The sequence below is a fragment of the Coloeus monedula genome (assembly GCF_965178545.1).
Source record: "Coloeus monedula genome assembly, chromosome: 1".
NCBI classification, from domain to species: Eukaryota; Metazoa; Chordata; class Aves; order Passeriformes; family Corvidae; genus Coloeus; species Coloeus monedula.
Genome location: NC_138781.1, coordinates 74,258,224 through 74,274,368, shown reverse-complemented (window position 1 = coordinate 74,274,368; position 16,145 = coordinate 74,258,224). Strand labels below are relative to the sequence as shown.

The 16,145-nt window shown below is 38.1% G+C and overlaps 1 protein-coding gene across 1 annotated transcript in view; it reads left to right on the top strand.

Moving 5' to 3' along the window:
• Positions 1–16,145, top strand: part of GMDS (GDP-mannose 4,6-dehydratase) — a 411,036-nt gene that overhangs the window by 145,556 nt on the left and 249,335 nt on the right. The window contains exons 5-6 of the mRNA XM_082297233.1: positions 8,909–9,101; positions 10,024–10,128. Of these exons, the coding sequence (XP_082153359.1) occupies positions 8,909–9,101; positions 10,024–10,128 (298 nt within the window). The remainder of the gene's footprint in view (positions 1–8,908; positions 9,102–10,023; positions 10,129–16,145) is intronic.

The following is a 16,145-nucleotide window of genomic DNA, read 5'->3' as shown; positions in this document are numbered from 1 at the left end:
TGGTCTCATTAATGAGTAATACATGCACATTGATCTAATTAATTTTTTTTCTTGGAGCATCCCTGTGAAGCAGGGAAGCTCTTTCAACCGTTAGTTAGCTGTTAGGAAGGAGATAGCAATTCTTGTTGTTCAGAGGAGAAAATGCCTTTAATTTTACAAATTTAAAAATCACAGAGATTCCCATAGAGTAAAAGGTAAAACCTTCTTTTAATCATTATAGAAAGCGTTGTTTTTTTTTTTTTAATAAAGTATATCTCATAGCTCTATGGATGCTTCATTCAAAGTGTGTACAGTTTGGTCAGAATGAATCATAGGACTTCAACAGCAGTCAGTGTTTTTTTCTCATCTTTTTATCATGAGCTGTGCTGCATCACTTACTAGTTGGATATAGCACAGAAAGCCAACCCAAAATAATGAAAAGTATAACTTGGAGAACTGGTCAGACAGTTGATGTCGATAATGGGTGGACAGTGGGGAAAAACTAACAAAAACTATTTTTTTCTTTTAAAAAAGTTTATAAATATATAGCAAGTTTTCTCAAGTTTTTCAAAATCAATTTAAGTGATTCTACAAGGGATCTGAATAGCTTCAGTACCTTTTTTTTTTTTTTCCAGATTAAATTCTCTTGAGGAAAAAAGATCCTAGTCCACAATGAAATATGTCAAATCTCCATTAATGAAATACTATTTTATTTCATCATGAAGGGAGAAGTGTTTTTGGTACTTTAGAGGTATCTGAGAACCTGATGTTGGAGATGCTTTTAAACTTTCTTTACCAGTGCCACTTGGAATAAAGAATTGCAGTCTGAGAAGTAATCTTCAGTGACAATAAATGCTGAAAACATAGCTTTTCTCTGGTTGAAAAGGCAAAACTTCTGACAGGCCCCATAAACCTAGGGATATTTTACTTTATGGATTAGTAGGAGGTACAAGAGAGTCAGGCAAGGTAGTAATTTGCAAAGTTTTGGGTTAATTCTAGCTCTTAGGCAGTACAGAAGTTCTGTCAGTATTTGGGGGCATCCATTGTGTTAAGCTGTGTTTTGCAGTCTTTTTGGCCAGGAAGGCAAAGAGAGGAGAGACTGTTGTTAAGAAAGCTTTGCCATACTAGATTATTGCTTTATTCAATGTCTATCTAGCCATCCATTGAAAGTCTATCAAAATCATAAAGCAGATACATGGTGAGGGTCTGGTTGCTCGTTCTAGGGGTTGTTTTACTTTCTGTCTTTTTTGCTTGTGGTGATGCTTTTATGACTTCTGTGAAAAACATCTTTCAATGTGTTCTGAAAGCATCAAGGAAGAAAGGATGAAAGCTTTTTAAAAGGCTTCAGAAGTAAAAAAAACAAACCCAAAACTATAGTATAGCTGTCATGTTAGAATTTAAAATAACCTGTATGTTTTAAATTAATGTCTTTATATGTGAAAGTGAGTCAGAATGGTGCTAGTTCTTTGGAAATGACTGCATTCCCTGCATGGATGTTATTCATAGCTCTCTATTCCCCTGGTACATATAAAGCAAAATGAATTGGCTATCTTTTTACATCTCCCTTTGAATGTTCTCTAGTGACTCTGCAAGTTGCCCCTTTTTGTCTTTCTATTAAATAGCATTTAAAGCTTCTGGCACAGCTGGACTTCAGTATGTAAGAAAGCTTTTAGGGTATTACAATGTCATTAGCTATTGAAGCTACAATACTTGAAACACTGAAACCCATCCTGACTTTGCTTCATGTGGCGTGTGCTCAAAAGTTTGGGTGCATATGTATATTGTTGGAGCTATCCCTGAACAAAGTCATGCTGACAATGAATAAAGAATCAATGCTGCTTTTTTAAAAGCTTCTTTTCTAATCTCTGTAATTTGAAACTGAAGACTTAGAACAGTGGGTCAGAGATTGTTCTGCAAGATAGATCCCTTGCATCACATAACCCTGACAACTCCCCAGTTCCATCAAATTAATAACAAGTGGATGAGAAGATAAGCAAAACTAATGGGGAGGTTACATTTTTGTGACAAAGGTTTATGGCCACACTGAATCTCATGTACTGTGATATCCCTCCTCCTTTTCCTCCTCCGCTTTGGTATTTTTTTTACTATCAGATCTGAGCATTCCTCTATCTGAAGCTCTTCTGTGGAGGAGATATGATGAATAGCAAGCTGAACTGTGTGTCTCCAAAAAGCTGCTGTGAGCAATTCTCTACTCCTCCAGTAGAAATCACTGATTTTTTACAAGGCCAGGCCTCATTCTTGCACACTGTACATCAACTTTCTGCTCCTTGGATGCTGCTACATGTTTGAAGATTGAAACACACTGCTGTAATCCCATCTCCCTCTCTTCTTAAAACTGTGCAATAATGGAGTTTGGCAGCAATCACTGAATGCCATCTGGACTGGCTCTTTTCACAAAGCAGGGCCAGCTTACATCAGGTGGCTCAGGGTGATGCCTGATTGAGTTTTGAGTATCTTCAAGGGTGGAGATGCCACAGCCTCTCTGCACAACCTGTTTCAGTGGGAGACCACCCATGTTGTGAACTCTTTTTTTGCCCTAATATCTAATTGTAATTTCACATGTTCCAGCTTGTGTCCATTTCCTTTTGACCCGTCTCTGGGCAACTCCCTTTTAATCCAGTCTGTTAAATTCTCTTGATTCACTACAGTAGCTATGTAATGAGCAGAAGAATAAACAATTTGCAAATTACCTCTACTGGAGATCTGTTCCAAACACACCTTTGAATCCAATGGTAAAGACAACTGTGCAAGATGCAGGAGACTGTTTTATTAAAATGGAGAATGGATATTTCAAATTAAGGATTGTAGCATCAGCATTTTGAAAATAGTTGGCAGATGGTGGTTCTTCTCTTAGCTGGTCACACATAAACCAGCAGGCTGCTTTAGAGGCAAAGTGAACATGATGACCTTGAGAGTTCAATTTACAACTGCACCTGCAGTTTGCCAGGGAGGAATCACTTGCTAAAGAAACTGAATAATGAATCCAACTTCAACCCCTTCTGATAGGGGGCAGATAAATGTGAAACTTTACCTACTCATGGGAGTATTTCTCCATGCTTATTCTCTGCTTTGGGTTAATTTTATTTTTTCTCCTTTTCCCCCAACAAAAAGCAAGTAGTAGTTTTTGCTCCTAAGAGGGATAAATGGAACCTGTTTTAATAATGCCAAGGTAGTTCTCTTTAAAGATTATTTCAGCAGGTTTGCATCAAGAACTTAAAATTTATCAGGAGGAGAGTTGTAAGGAAGACTTACCCAAGACAAACCATGAGAAACTGCCATGTGAACCTACACTGTGGAGTATGTTAGGAGGCCTTTTAATCCTGATCATTGAGTGTTTCAGCTGCACAAAGGAAGTTTTTATAGAACCTGAAGATCATCAAGTATCATTTCAAATCCCCAAACAGCACAAAGGTAATTTTTGTGCTTTGGTTTGGGCCTCCACAGTTAGAGGTGAAGGCGACATGCTGGCCCACTGGTGTCAAAGCCAAGCTTTTAACCGCTTCAAGAAGTCTCTGCAGTCACACAGCCTGCAGTACATAGTGTGACAGAGCCACTGTGAAACCTCACCATAGGACCAAAATGTAAGCACTGGTAGAGAAGTAGAAGAATAAGCACTGGTTTTTGTCAACTGCACTGCTTATTCCTTTGTATCACAAGTAGCTTGAAAATCCAAGTTGCCCAAGCTCTCTTGCTGCAGCAATACTGTGCATGAAACATAAATTTTCAGAAACAATGTTGACTTCTGCTTCCACTTATAAAATCTCTTCTTTGCTAAATCTCCACTTGTAATCATGTTGTTCAAATACTCCAATTTTATACAGATCACTTTATTTTTTTCTGTCTTGCTAATGAGAGAACAGGGAAATAAATAGGAAAAAAGATAAATCTACAAAAGGCATATTCATTTTATCCCAAATTTCAGTCATTACATTTTCATCTGTTTCTGTTTAGCTAAGAAATTGAATAAGGCTTTCGGATACCAAGAGTATTGCTTAGTAATAAGCAGTTCAGAACTATTGAATTGATTATTTTTCTGTATAGCAAAATCTATAATTGTTTGGGGGATTTTGTATCTTTCAACTAGTTTTTTTATTGAGTCAGAGGGCAAGCATTCATTATGAGTTAAGAGGTTGGGGCAAAAGAGGAATTATCATATTCTCTTAGAGGGTTACCTGACATTTTCTTTCCCATCCGCTTAACACATCTCAGCTCCCCCAGATTCTTTATATTTCCTAAAACCCCTAGGATTTTTTTTCGGTGTGTTAGGACTTTACAGGAATGCTTGGCACATAGTCTGTATTAGATTTAGCAACTGAAATCTTATGCTTTACATGCCTGTTCCTAGGGATTGAGCAGCTTGTTTACTGAAATGATGTAAGTGATCCCAGTGGTTTTTATTGGCATTGGAAGCTGCACTGAATATTCAAAGCAAACAGAATTGATTTTAAAGAATGCAGAAAAGTAACCACTGTGAAATTTGTGAGACTTGGAACATTTCTGAGCAGTTTTTCTGCTTTGTGATTTGCTTTTTAGGTGTAAACCTTTCTCAGTGACCTGATACACATATGTTCTCCTTTGATAAACCTAAAGAATCTACCATAGGTTTTTTCAAAAGAGCAATGATGCTTAAATTGATGTTAGGTTAGCCATCTCTCATTTTACAGTGAAAGAATAATAATTTACATTTATATTATCCTGTTTCCTCATGGGGCTTCACATAACCTTCCTTCTTGTAACACCAGCCTTCCAGAAATCCCATCTTCTGAAACTGAGAAGACTGTAAGGAAGAGATGAAATTTCAAGTCATTATTTATATTCCTTCGGTAGCGCATTGAACCATATTCTGCTAGCATATGCTTTTTTTTTTTTTGATTGAAAACTTATAGTTAATAAGATCACAGCTTGTCTGTTAGATTCTTCAGAATGACAAAGCAGAGATGAAGAGTCTCATAAAGCCAAAACTGTGTGCACTAAATTGATAACTTTCAGAATATCGGCATTGCTGACAGCAACACATTGGTCAGAAGCAAGTATTATTAAGTCTGCAGTCTTGTATATAGTGTTGATAGACGTGATAGGAATGTGGTCTTGTGGAGGATAAGACCCATATGTTTTCATTTAGATAATTTTCAGTAAGCTTTTAAATCTTGTTAAAGACCTTGCTAAGCTTGGTTTTGAATGATCAGTTGGGAAACATCATATTTAAAACATTGCTCTATTAAATTCAGATCTCTTGTAGAGATTGAATCTGGTGATTATAAAGAGAAATAAATGGGAGGGAGGAACACAAGAGTTCAAATTCAAGAGGTAGAAACCAGTTCACAAAACTTATTCTGATTGTAGCCACATGAAAGAAGAGGTATAATGTGGTACAGTGTATTCATATTGTGTCCTGTGCTTGCAGAAGTTTCAGAAACCGAAACTTGGAACTTGAAGTACTTTTGTCAAGTGTCTCCTTATTTTTCTTTTTCCACTTTTAATGACACACTTATCACTACCCACTGACTGGAATAAGCAGATATATCTGAAAAATATACTTTTATAGTGTCTCCAGAGGTCAGCAATGACAACTGCAAAAGCATTTTGTACATGGGAAATGAGTGTCAAGGTCTCTCAGACTCATGCGTTCCAAGAAGACAATTTCTGTTTTGTTGGTATGTCATGATTTCCCTTTGGCACAATATCTGTCCAAAGAGGGCAAAGAAGTATTGGATCCATACTCTTCAATACTCTTTGAGAAGACTTTCAGATTTAAAGTTTCTGCCAGGTAAAGAAGCTTCTTTTCCAGTCATTACAAAAACTCCATGTTTCCTTGAAAACAAGTTGTATTTGCAGGTCTTGCTTTACATGGTTGAGAGTAACAGATAGTTTTGGATTTTTGGGGAAAGAATGGAGCATCTATCTTAGCTAAATTAAGAGATGGGTGTGTAAGTAGTTTCTCCAAAGCATGATCAAGAGAATCTCTGTTAGGTTTTCTGCTCTGACCCACTGCTGTCTTTATTGGTGTACAGGAAGACAGTTTTCCTAATTCAGGCACTCAAGAAAGTTGTCATAAATTAGGCAGTATGAAAACTTTCATCTGTAGGTATTAGCTAAGCTCTTTTTTTCCCACTGGATAAATGTTTAATCTTTGTTAAACTATGACTTGGTTTTAGCCTTTATACACCTACCTTTACAATAATATCCATGAAGTTTTTACTCTTTCAGGTAGTCCCACTGAGCTCAGTGAAGATTATTTGTAAGAGTAACGTCTATTGAATCAGATTCTATATTTGGTTTCCATAACTCAGTCCTTTGTTTTTGTATTATGCATGTATGTTGTTCGTTGTTCTCTCTTGCACATCCCTCTTAATGAAGTCCCTGCTTTTGGTTTTTTTAATCTCTTTTTTTTTTTTAACTCCAGTCTTGCTGCTAGTCTTGCACAAAATAATGTGTATAAGGAGAGGGGAATTATGTCGTAAGGGATAAGTTATCACCTTTTCCTGCTCTGCCCTGATTTATTTGTAACTACTTAATTGATCTAGTGTTTTATAAAACCCTTTTACATTTTTAAATTTGAATTAGAATCAAATTAAAATTTGGGTTGCTTTTATCTGTATTTGCAATGTTACCGCCCCTACATTCCACAGAGTCTCTTAACAGTCCAGAATTTTTAGTGTTGGATGTTCTAGTGGATAAAACAATTTTTAAAATTGTCCTGAATGCCGTTTTTGTCTAACCTGCACTCCAAAATGAAATGGATTTAGTGGTCTGAGTCCCGACCCTGTTGAACAGCAGGCTGCATTACAAAACAGACACAAAACTGGTGGTTTCTGCTTGGGGACATTCAGACCCAGTCATCGTAGGGCCACAATTACCTCACACCCCAGGGAGTGTTTTCTGAAGGTGAAGACTGAGGTCATTCATCAGGCAATAGGGAAAACCATCTCTTGTGAAACTGGTCTCTACACCAGCCAGAGAGAGTTCCCAGTGCTGCTGCTGTGGCCTCATTGCTCCCTCTGGTTAAGAGGTTTTATGATTTGGGATCTCCTAGACTGCCTCAGTTACTTTGTAGTAGAATATGGAAGCAATGATTTGCATTTCAGGGTGATGTTTTTAGCAGGTTATTTGTTGGAAACAATACCTTAATATAGGTAAATTCCTGGTTCTGCTACAGTTAATGTGTTTTGCCTTTCATTGGAGGGCTGGGACATATGGTTAATACACCAACTTATGTTTGTTAGTACGTTATTGACTGTACCATCTACTCATTAAGATGCTTTCCTGAGGGTTACTCTGACACTGAAGTTGAGAGACCTTAAGTGGCTGTCATCTTCATGCCAAATGGATTAAAACAAAAAATGCACAGCCCTTCTTGGTAGATGAGTGCTCAATTTCAGCTGGGTCATACCAGGTTAACAAGACAAAGTATCGGGTTTCCTTTTGTGTTTTTTTTTCTCTTTTGGTGGAAAAAAAAGAAAAAATAACGTTTTGTTTTGTTCATATCTTTACCTATTTCAGGTCAGAACTTTGTGTGAACCTTTTTATTTTGGAGCACAGTAATTTAGATCATTTCATACCTGTATTAAATTAACCATAAGTGAAAATTCAAATTAATCAAAACTTTTTTTTCCATCTGCTGTGTAAATAAGCCTTAAACCTCTAGTGGTTACTGAATAGGGAAAGTGGCTTAACAGGATAAATGAATACAGGGCTATCAGTCCGAATCAGCCAGAGGGGACACAGAATAATTCTTTGAGTCAGGGCCATGAAGGAGACTGCTCTACAAGCCCATTCACCTTTACTTTTTTTTAACATTGGCAGCATAAACAGGGAACATTTTTTCAAAAACTGTCAGAAGCAAAATCCCTGGGTTGGAGAGAGGATGTAAAAGGAGTGAGGAACGTGCCCCTGGATTGGGCACTGGTGGGAAAAAATTCTTCAGGGTCCAGGAACTTTGCTGGAACATCCAAAAAAACAGTCTGTACCACCAAACAAAGAGTGAGCTCCCTTTCTGAGCATGTTTTCTCTTGTCTGCAGATTGGTGTGGTCACAACAGACCTCTTTTCCCAGTTTTTTGGGTTTTTTCTTCTGTAACTGCAAAGAAAAAAATTAATATATGTTTGAAACACTCTGAAAGCTTAGACTTGAGCACTGATTCTGGCATAGACCACAAGACAAGCTCATTATAAAGATAACTAAAAATACTGGAGTGGGGAGAGAAAAAGGGATCTTGGCCCACCAGTGAGCATGGGTTTATTATCATACTTTGAAGAATGTGTCATCTGAAGATTTAAGTTTTCTTTTTGATACCTCCACCCTTTTCCATCACACTTCATGATGCCCCTAAGCTCCGTGCAAAAGCCACAGCTCTGCTACACCTTGGTCAGGTGGTGTTGGGAATCTCATTTGATAGCAAGTATTTCCACTCTTCTCTGAACTTTGATGTCTGTTTAAATTGCAAAACCTTGGACCTTGTTTAAGGTTTGGCTGTTGGGAGGGCAGGGTATATACATGTTGTACTGCTGTAGTGCTCTCTGTCCTATTACTTTTTAAAAAGATATTTTGGGCAATTATAACCAAATTCAAGTGTGTCAAAGATATTGAGCCCAAGTGAGTGTTGCAGAAATTGGCAGCTGTGGAAATGAGAGAGTGCCTGATAATGTTCCCACCATGGCAGGCTTACCCCTTACTTCACGTGGGAAAATAATCCCAGGGAACACCACTCTTTTGGTTTGGCTATTTATGGAACTGCTTATTTATTCTTAGAAATCCTTTGAGGGTACTTTTGTAAACTGAGCATCTACTCTGTACAAAAGTGTCTAGATGGTCTGTGGCAAGTGATGTATTGCTTTGTTTGGTTGTACATGATCACAGCATGTTCTGGTTCCCCTAGTAAAATTGGTGGGTTTTTATTTCTTTCCCCAAGATTTCTTTCGACCTAGCAGAATATACTGCTGACGTTGATGGGGTTGGCACCCTACGGCTCCTAGATGCTATTAAGACCTGTGGCCTTATCAACTCTGTGAAGTTTTACCAAGCCTCCACCAGTGAACTTTTTGGAAAAGTGCAAGAAATCCCGCAAAAGGAGACCACCCCTTTTTACCCAAGATCGCCTTACGGTGAGGAGCACTGATGGTGTGTGTGTAGTGTTTGTCTGTCTGTTCTCCCTGCTCATGTCTCAGGGCTGAAGTCATTTGGGTGTGAGATTAGAATGATGATAGAGCTAAAGTGACTAGACATGTCGAGAGGCATACCTTTATGAATTACTATATAAAAAGTATTTGCTGCCATTGCCTGGGGGTTGGAAATTAGCATCTCACTTCACAAGACCTTGTTCATTCAGCTCAGAGGTGAAGGGCTCTTGAAGAAGGGGGGGGTAGGGTGACTCTTCCTTCACAAAGGGTTGTGAGGTACTGCTGAAGTGATAAGGTTTCATATTTTTTGTTGCCTAAATGAAAAACTCCCAAGAGCTCTCCTCTTCCTTCATGAATTTGTGTGAAATTTGAAACACTTATTAAAGCAATGAGCATGGAGGACCTTGGTGATAAAGTTTCAAATCAATTTGATTGTTAAGGCACCAGATTTTCACTTTTATTTCTCCAAAGTAATTTTGGTTTTGTTTTGGTTTTGGGGTTTTTTTTTAATTTACAGAGGTCACTACAGTGGCATATTTCACACGCTCTGACTGTGTTAATTATATTGTGAAATAAAAAAACACTGTGCTTTGTGTTTTTGTGAAATAAAAAAACTTCTTATGCACACTTATGAGTGTGCATAAGAAAACAAGTAGGAAAGTGCCCTGATGTTTCCTAGCCAGTTCAGAGGCTGCAAGAATATGAGTATTTTCCCATTCAGCTGCTGTTTATTGGGCTGAACTTTTCTTCTGTATAAAATTTGACACATATAGGGAGCTAATCAAATGCTAAAGCACTCTGCTGTTGAAATGTGGACTTCACCCTGCATGTGACAGAGACTTGTGTGTGTCTGAACTGTGTATGAGCCAAGCATTTATATAATAACGCTTCAAAATTGTTTTTACAGGGGCAGCCAAACTGTATGCCTACTGGATTGTGGTGAACTTCAGAGAAGCCTACAATCTCTTTGCTGTGAACGGCATCCTCTTCAATCATGAGAGCCCCAGGAGAGGTTAGAAAATCCACGCAAAACCATTTCCAACTTTGCGTATATCTGATCAGAGAAATGGAACAATGCATCCACAGGTTTCATTTAAACTTGCCAGAATTCTGGAGGGAAGGTGTCATGACTTGTAGCCTATTCATGGCATTTAATGCAGCCCTCCTGGCAGCCTCAGAACTCAAGAACAGCAGCTTTCCCTTTCGAGCATTGTATTCCATTTCGTAGCTCACAAACGTTGAAGGGAAATTTGTGTACCTAACTTTGTGTCCCTCTTGTTAATAAGTAAAGACTAAAATGTTAAAATGGCACATTAAAAAAGGCAGGTTTTCTAAACATTTATTTGGGCAACTACGTCACAGATGCAATTTCAAGTGTGACATACTCAAGATTTTAATTTGTGTATAAATGTCAAATTGAGAGGCAGAAATATAGATGCTCTAAGTTAATGAGACTAATTAGTACAGCCTGGTGTATTTTGAAAAAGAATTTGAATTATGGCCCATACTGTTTTACAAGATGGCTTTTAACACATGGCTTTAAAATGCCTTTCAGTTTAATCCTTAATAGCAATGCAGCTTAAATTCCACTTAATCATCCCTTTTCCGCTTGCAGTACTTTATGAACAATTAATGCTGGTATTTAGTTTGAGTAAGAGTCCATGGTTGATTAGAAGTCTCTTTTACGATGACAGTTTTCCTCTGCCCTTTAAGTACTGTGACTGTTGAAAACACTCTAAAATTAAACTTTAAATTGACACAGAAAACTGGATTCTCAGTGCAGAAGCCTTTTATTGTGGTCTGTTTCTAAATGAAAAATAAATTCAAGTTTTACAGGAATGCAATTATATAAATTATAGCCTGGAACAAAATATAAGAATTTTAATCACACTAATATAATACTTATATAAAACAGACCATAATTCAAACTCTGCTTAAAATGGAAAAAAAAAAAAAAAAAAAACGAGAAAAAAGGAGTCCATGTCAATAGGATTTAAATATTAATTTCAGTCTTTGGGAGTCAACAGCTGTGAAACCTCATCATACAGTGGGTAGGCAGCATTTACAGTAATTGGTGGTAGAAGCTGGTGTATCATTTCACTGGAGCAAATGAAGCACAAGTTCAAAATTAAAGGAGAACCATATCCACTAGATTGTTTCATTTAGAAGCCCTAACTCTTTGCTTTCTATTAAAGAGTTTATTGAGGTGTATTCATAGTGTGCTGTAAACCAGTGTTCAAATTACTGAGTTATCACTGTGCAATCAAAACATTCTGACCATTGTAAGAAATGAAGGAATAGGCAATAAAAAATATTAGCTTGGCATGATTTCTAATAACTCTAAGGAGCTACAAGATGACATAAAAATTTCATAAACACATTTACTCTTTCAGCTGCTCTTCCACAGACTCATTCCATTTTGAAGGAGGAAAACTTCAGTACTCATTGCTGTTTTGATCCTTCTGATGTTTGTTCCTGCTTTAACATTACTGCAATAGGGTTTCCAATCTGAAGTCTCTTTTCAACACATTTAACTCCCCCATGAAGAACCCAAGTCTGTGCTTTAAAGTTTCAGGCTGTACTTTTCATTGTGTATGTGTGTGCTGTGTGCAGTTTTAGGTCTTTTATGCCATGAACAAGAATCTTGTCCTAGAAATGTTTCCAGTTGTTTGCCTTAGCAGGAGTACTTGCTATGAAAGCAGCTGTAACCACAGACCAGTTCCATTTGCATAGTGTGTATATGGGAAAAGGTCTGGAAAACTATACCGATAAGAAAACAAAATAAAAGTAGTTTTCAGATTGCTTCTTGATATCCATTCATCACTTTCCTAATATTTTTGAAGATTGGAAAGGCACTTCGGGAGGAAAAGAGGATTTAACTGGGATTTCTAACTCCTATGCAAAGCTGGTAATATCCATGGAAGTTTGAAAAAGCTTTATGATTTAGCCACCTTTTATACTAATTTCAAAGATTATGAATACCTAAATAAATCAATACACATTTTCTTCCAATGCTAGATACCACTCTTTCAGTTGGTTTAGGGTTACACTGAATGGATCAAATATAACATCCCATTGTTGGTGGTATTATTTGCATCTTGCCTGCACAAAATCTAATGCCCAGGAATCAGAGAAGAGCAGAAGACTGCAGCAGTGCCCCTTGCTGAGGTGCAGAATTGATCAGTCCTGGTGGACAGAGCATATCTGAATTTTTAATCATACTTTTGAAAATTTCTGTGAATTTCTTACAGAAAATGTATTTGTAGGAAAAAGCTGTGAAGAGACAAACTCTAGTATTCCTTGTGGTCAGAGACCCATGAAATACACTACACTGGAAGGCAATCGTAAAGATGAACAATGCATTTTTCATACCTTGCAGCCTGTATTTTGGGCTGTGATCAAATATAGAAGTATTTGTATTTGAAGTATGAGTACTCATGTTGAAGGATGGTGAATTGCAGTTGTCTGCTGAGCTGGTCACTGATGTTGAATTGAACAAACAACTGTAAAGAGTTTGCTTCATGATCTGTACTGTAAATAAGTGTTCGGGGTCGCTCAAAAAAACACCCCCAAAGGTATTAGCAAAAATGGGTTTAATATGAATTTATAAAAATGTGACTTAACAAAGTTTGATGGCAAGGTTCACTCTATTACTTACTACATGGATGAAACATACAAAGGAAAATTGAGTTAGAATCAATTTAGAACGATTTGCACAGAGGCTGAAAGCGCTAAACTGTAAAGGAGACCCGTTGGGTCATGAGGTTTCTAAACTCCTGATGCAGCTTAGGTGCAGCTAGTTCCAATCTTAGTCTCAGAGCTTTACAATTATTTATGTCTAAAGAAATTAATTCTTTCATTTATTCATTAGTATTAATTTACCATGCTATCAACAACTTACTGAGCATCTGTTGTGAATAAGGGGTCTGTGATACCTCAGTCTCGGGTAAGGAATCTTAAACCTAGAAGTGAATCCCAGATCAAGGGGAGAGGCACTGCAAAGCAGTCCACTTGCAATTTAGAGAGGACTGAAACTGCATTTATCCAAAGATTTGTTTTTTAGTAGAAAGGTCTCTCTGGGTCAAGGAGTAACTTTGAGAGTTGTCCTAACTCAAGGGGAGATCACTGCCATACAGCCATGCTGCCTTGCAGGGAGAGCTCAAAGAAGGCTTATTTAGGCTGTCATATTTATGGGATAAAGTGGTTGGCTTGTAGCTGAATTACATGTGATGGGGAAGGAAAGGTATGTGTGTGAACCTTTGGACCTTCAACTTTCTTTGTTTCTCAATAACTGAGTCTTGGAAAAACCACCCACTATTCATGTGTTCCAAGCATCAGTGTACCCTGGGTTACTCTGCCCCTTTGTGAGTTTCCTGGAGGAGGTCTTGGCCCAGCTACAGCTCAGGTGTTTATGTCCTTTGGAGCCTGTACCAAACTATTGCTGGTTTGGATAAGGGGGTCTAGTGCATCTGCCACAACCCCTCTTTATATGGCATTACCATATTGTAGTGCTGGGGCAGCACTGCCCGAGCCTAGTGAAAATGAGAACTGTCTAATCTGAAGAGCTGCTTCCCTATAAAAGGAGTTCAGGAATCTGCACCTCTTCTTCCTGAATGCCAATTTTTCTTCTGAGCCTTTCCAGCTTAAACTCAGAAAGGAGCACCAGTGTTAATCTCATGTAGCCTGTATAGTAATAGGGAAGTCTGCACAGAGTTCATGAGGGTAAAGAGTGCTTAAGTCTAGTATGAAAGGTTTCGTATTTCTCAAAATTACAAAGGCTTGAGAGAAGTGCTGGCTTTGGGAACATTTGGTTTTCTACTTTTATCTTGCTCTATAAGAGAAAGACAGTAACAGGAGTAGTTCTAAGATGTGACGCCATAGTGTAAAGCTGAGCACTTAAGTTCACTGGTGGGCTTCCTTTTAAGTATGATGTTTCATGTTCTGACAATCAGAGTGACTTTACAAAAACACCAGTGATAAATTCTAGGTTGGCTGAACCCACTGCCTGAACCTTTTATCTTAATTTGGGAATAGTACAGCATTATTAAATTGTAAAAGTACTTGGGTCTATACTCAAGAGATACATGTGTATGTAACAGCAGAAAAATTTTCTAAAATTTCATATGAGCTAAAATTAGTGGCTATGTTAGACTAATCTTAATAAAATATACATCTACTTTGAGCCTTTCTGTAGTACTTTCCTTTCTATTATTTTCTTTCTATTATACATACGGCCTCTCATTTGATTTCCCTTTCATTTCACTTAGTCACTTTTACAGTTTTGTAAGATGAAATAGTCACTTTTTGACCAGTACATACTTTTCAGCTCACATAAATCAACACAGCTGCACTGAAGTGAGTAGGGTCGTGTTGATTTATGCCAGCTGAGGGTCTGGCATAGTACTTCCAGTAATGGTCTGGTAATGTAAGATAAGCATGACTTGCTTCCTTTGGGGAAAAGACCTGTATTAGCAGTATACTTTGCTAAAGCTAATTTCTTCAGTTACTTTCATCCATTTTATCCAGGTATAGCTCAAGAGTTTCCTGATTTATGGTCATGCCAAGGTGAATGGGATCTTCCATTTCTGAAGCTTGTTTATTGTCTATGTATGACACGAGCTGGAAAGCAATATGCTCTACAGTAGCTACAAGGCAGTCTCTGTATTCAAAAATGAACAAACAAAAGAAAACCTAAAAAACTTTTCCAGAATGATGTGTGGTTTTTTCCCTCCCCTCCCCTCCCCTCCCCTCCCCTCCCCTCCCCTCCCCTCCCCTCCCCTCCCCTCCCCTCCCCTCCCCTCCCCTCCCCTCCCACAACATTATGGGATGCTGAATGGGGGAGGTGGCAACCATCAAGTTGCTGGTGGTAGTTGGAGATGGCTCCCAGTATTATCAGTGTGGAAATGTTTGCCCTATAGCAATATTGGAAAGATAATGCTGTTCAGTGAGATGATGGTTTTGACAGTGGAAGAGTAAGGCAATTAGCAAGTCTAGTTTTCAGGAAAGCTGGGGCTTGATCCAAACCTTTTTTACTTCATTGGAAAGATTCCTGTTCTTTTGTTGGGCTCTGGATCTCACTAATACCTCCTTTTCTGAGTGGGAAAGCAAACTAGTTGTTGACAGTGTCATTTGTTTCATCCCAGACAAGCCCTTACTGTTTTCTCTCTTCAGTTCTGTGTAAGAAGTTGTCTCAGGTTTACAAGATGCGCCTTTGGATGTCTGAGATAACTTTCTGATTTGGTTAACCACTTCATTGCTTGCCTCATCTGATCTTAATCTGCCAGGATGTACAAACATGTACAGCATGTTTCCTGACACAATGCAACAGAAGTTTTGTTTGGTTTTTGTTGGGTTTTTTTTTTTTTCCCCCTAAGTAATACTTTGCCTCCATACATGACATCATTGTGTAGATCATTCAGTAGGGAATTTTTGTGTGTCTGATACCAACTCTGGTAAAGCAGTTGTCATCAGACCATTGCTGTATAGCCAGAGGGAAAGGATACAACTGCTCATTTCTGTGATCTCTTTCAGCCAGGGTGGAAATGGCTAGGTGTTAGATTGCAGGCTGAGTGTTGTCAAAGTACACGTAGTAAGACTAAAATGAAAAGAAATCATATCTTAAACAGAATGGGGAGTGTTCTTTCCTTTTATTGTGCATCTGGGTCTCAGGTTTGCAAGGGAGAAGGGGGTAGGAGTTTCCCCTACTCACTGTAAATAGGTGTGTGTCTTTTGATTTTATCGTTTTTGTAGTTACCTTTTTTTTTTAATCAGCTTTTAGTCTCTCTTTTACCTCTATTTCATAAAGAAGGCAGAAGCAGATGGTGACATCTGCTACTGACTTTCACAAGAAATCCGTGCAATCCCTACTGTAACAGCTGCTCTTCTGCATCTACTATACGGAGATGTAGTCAACATCTGCAGATTTCCCTTTCTCATGTCTGTGGTTGAGGAGACTAATTGGCAATCTCCTAAGACACTTTCTGTGCAAGAGAAGCTTGGTCAACCTAGTACCACAGGAAACACTAAGGG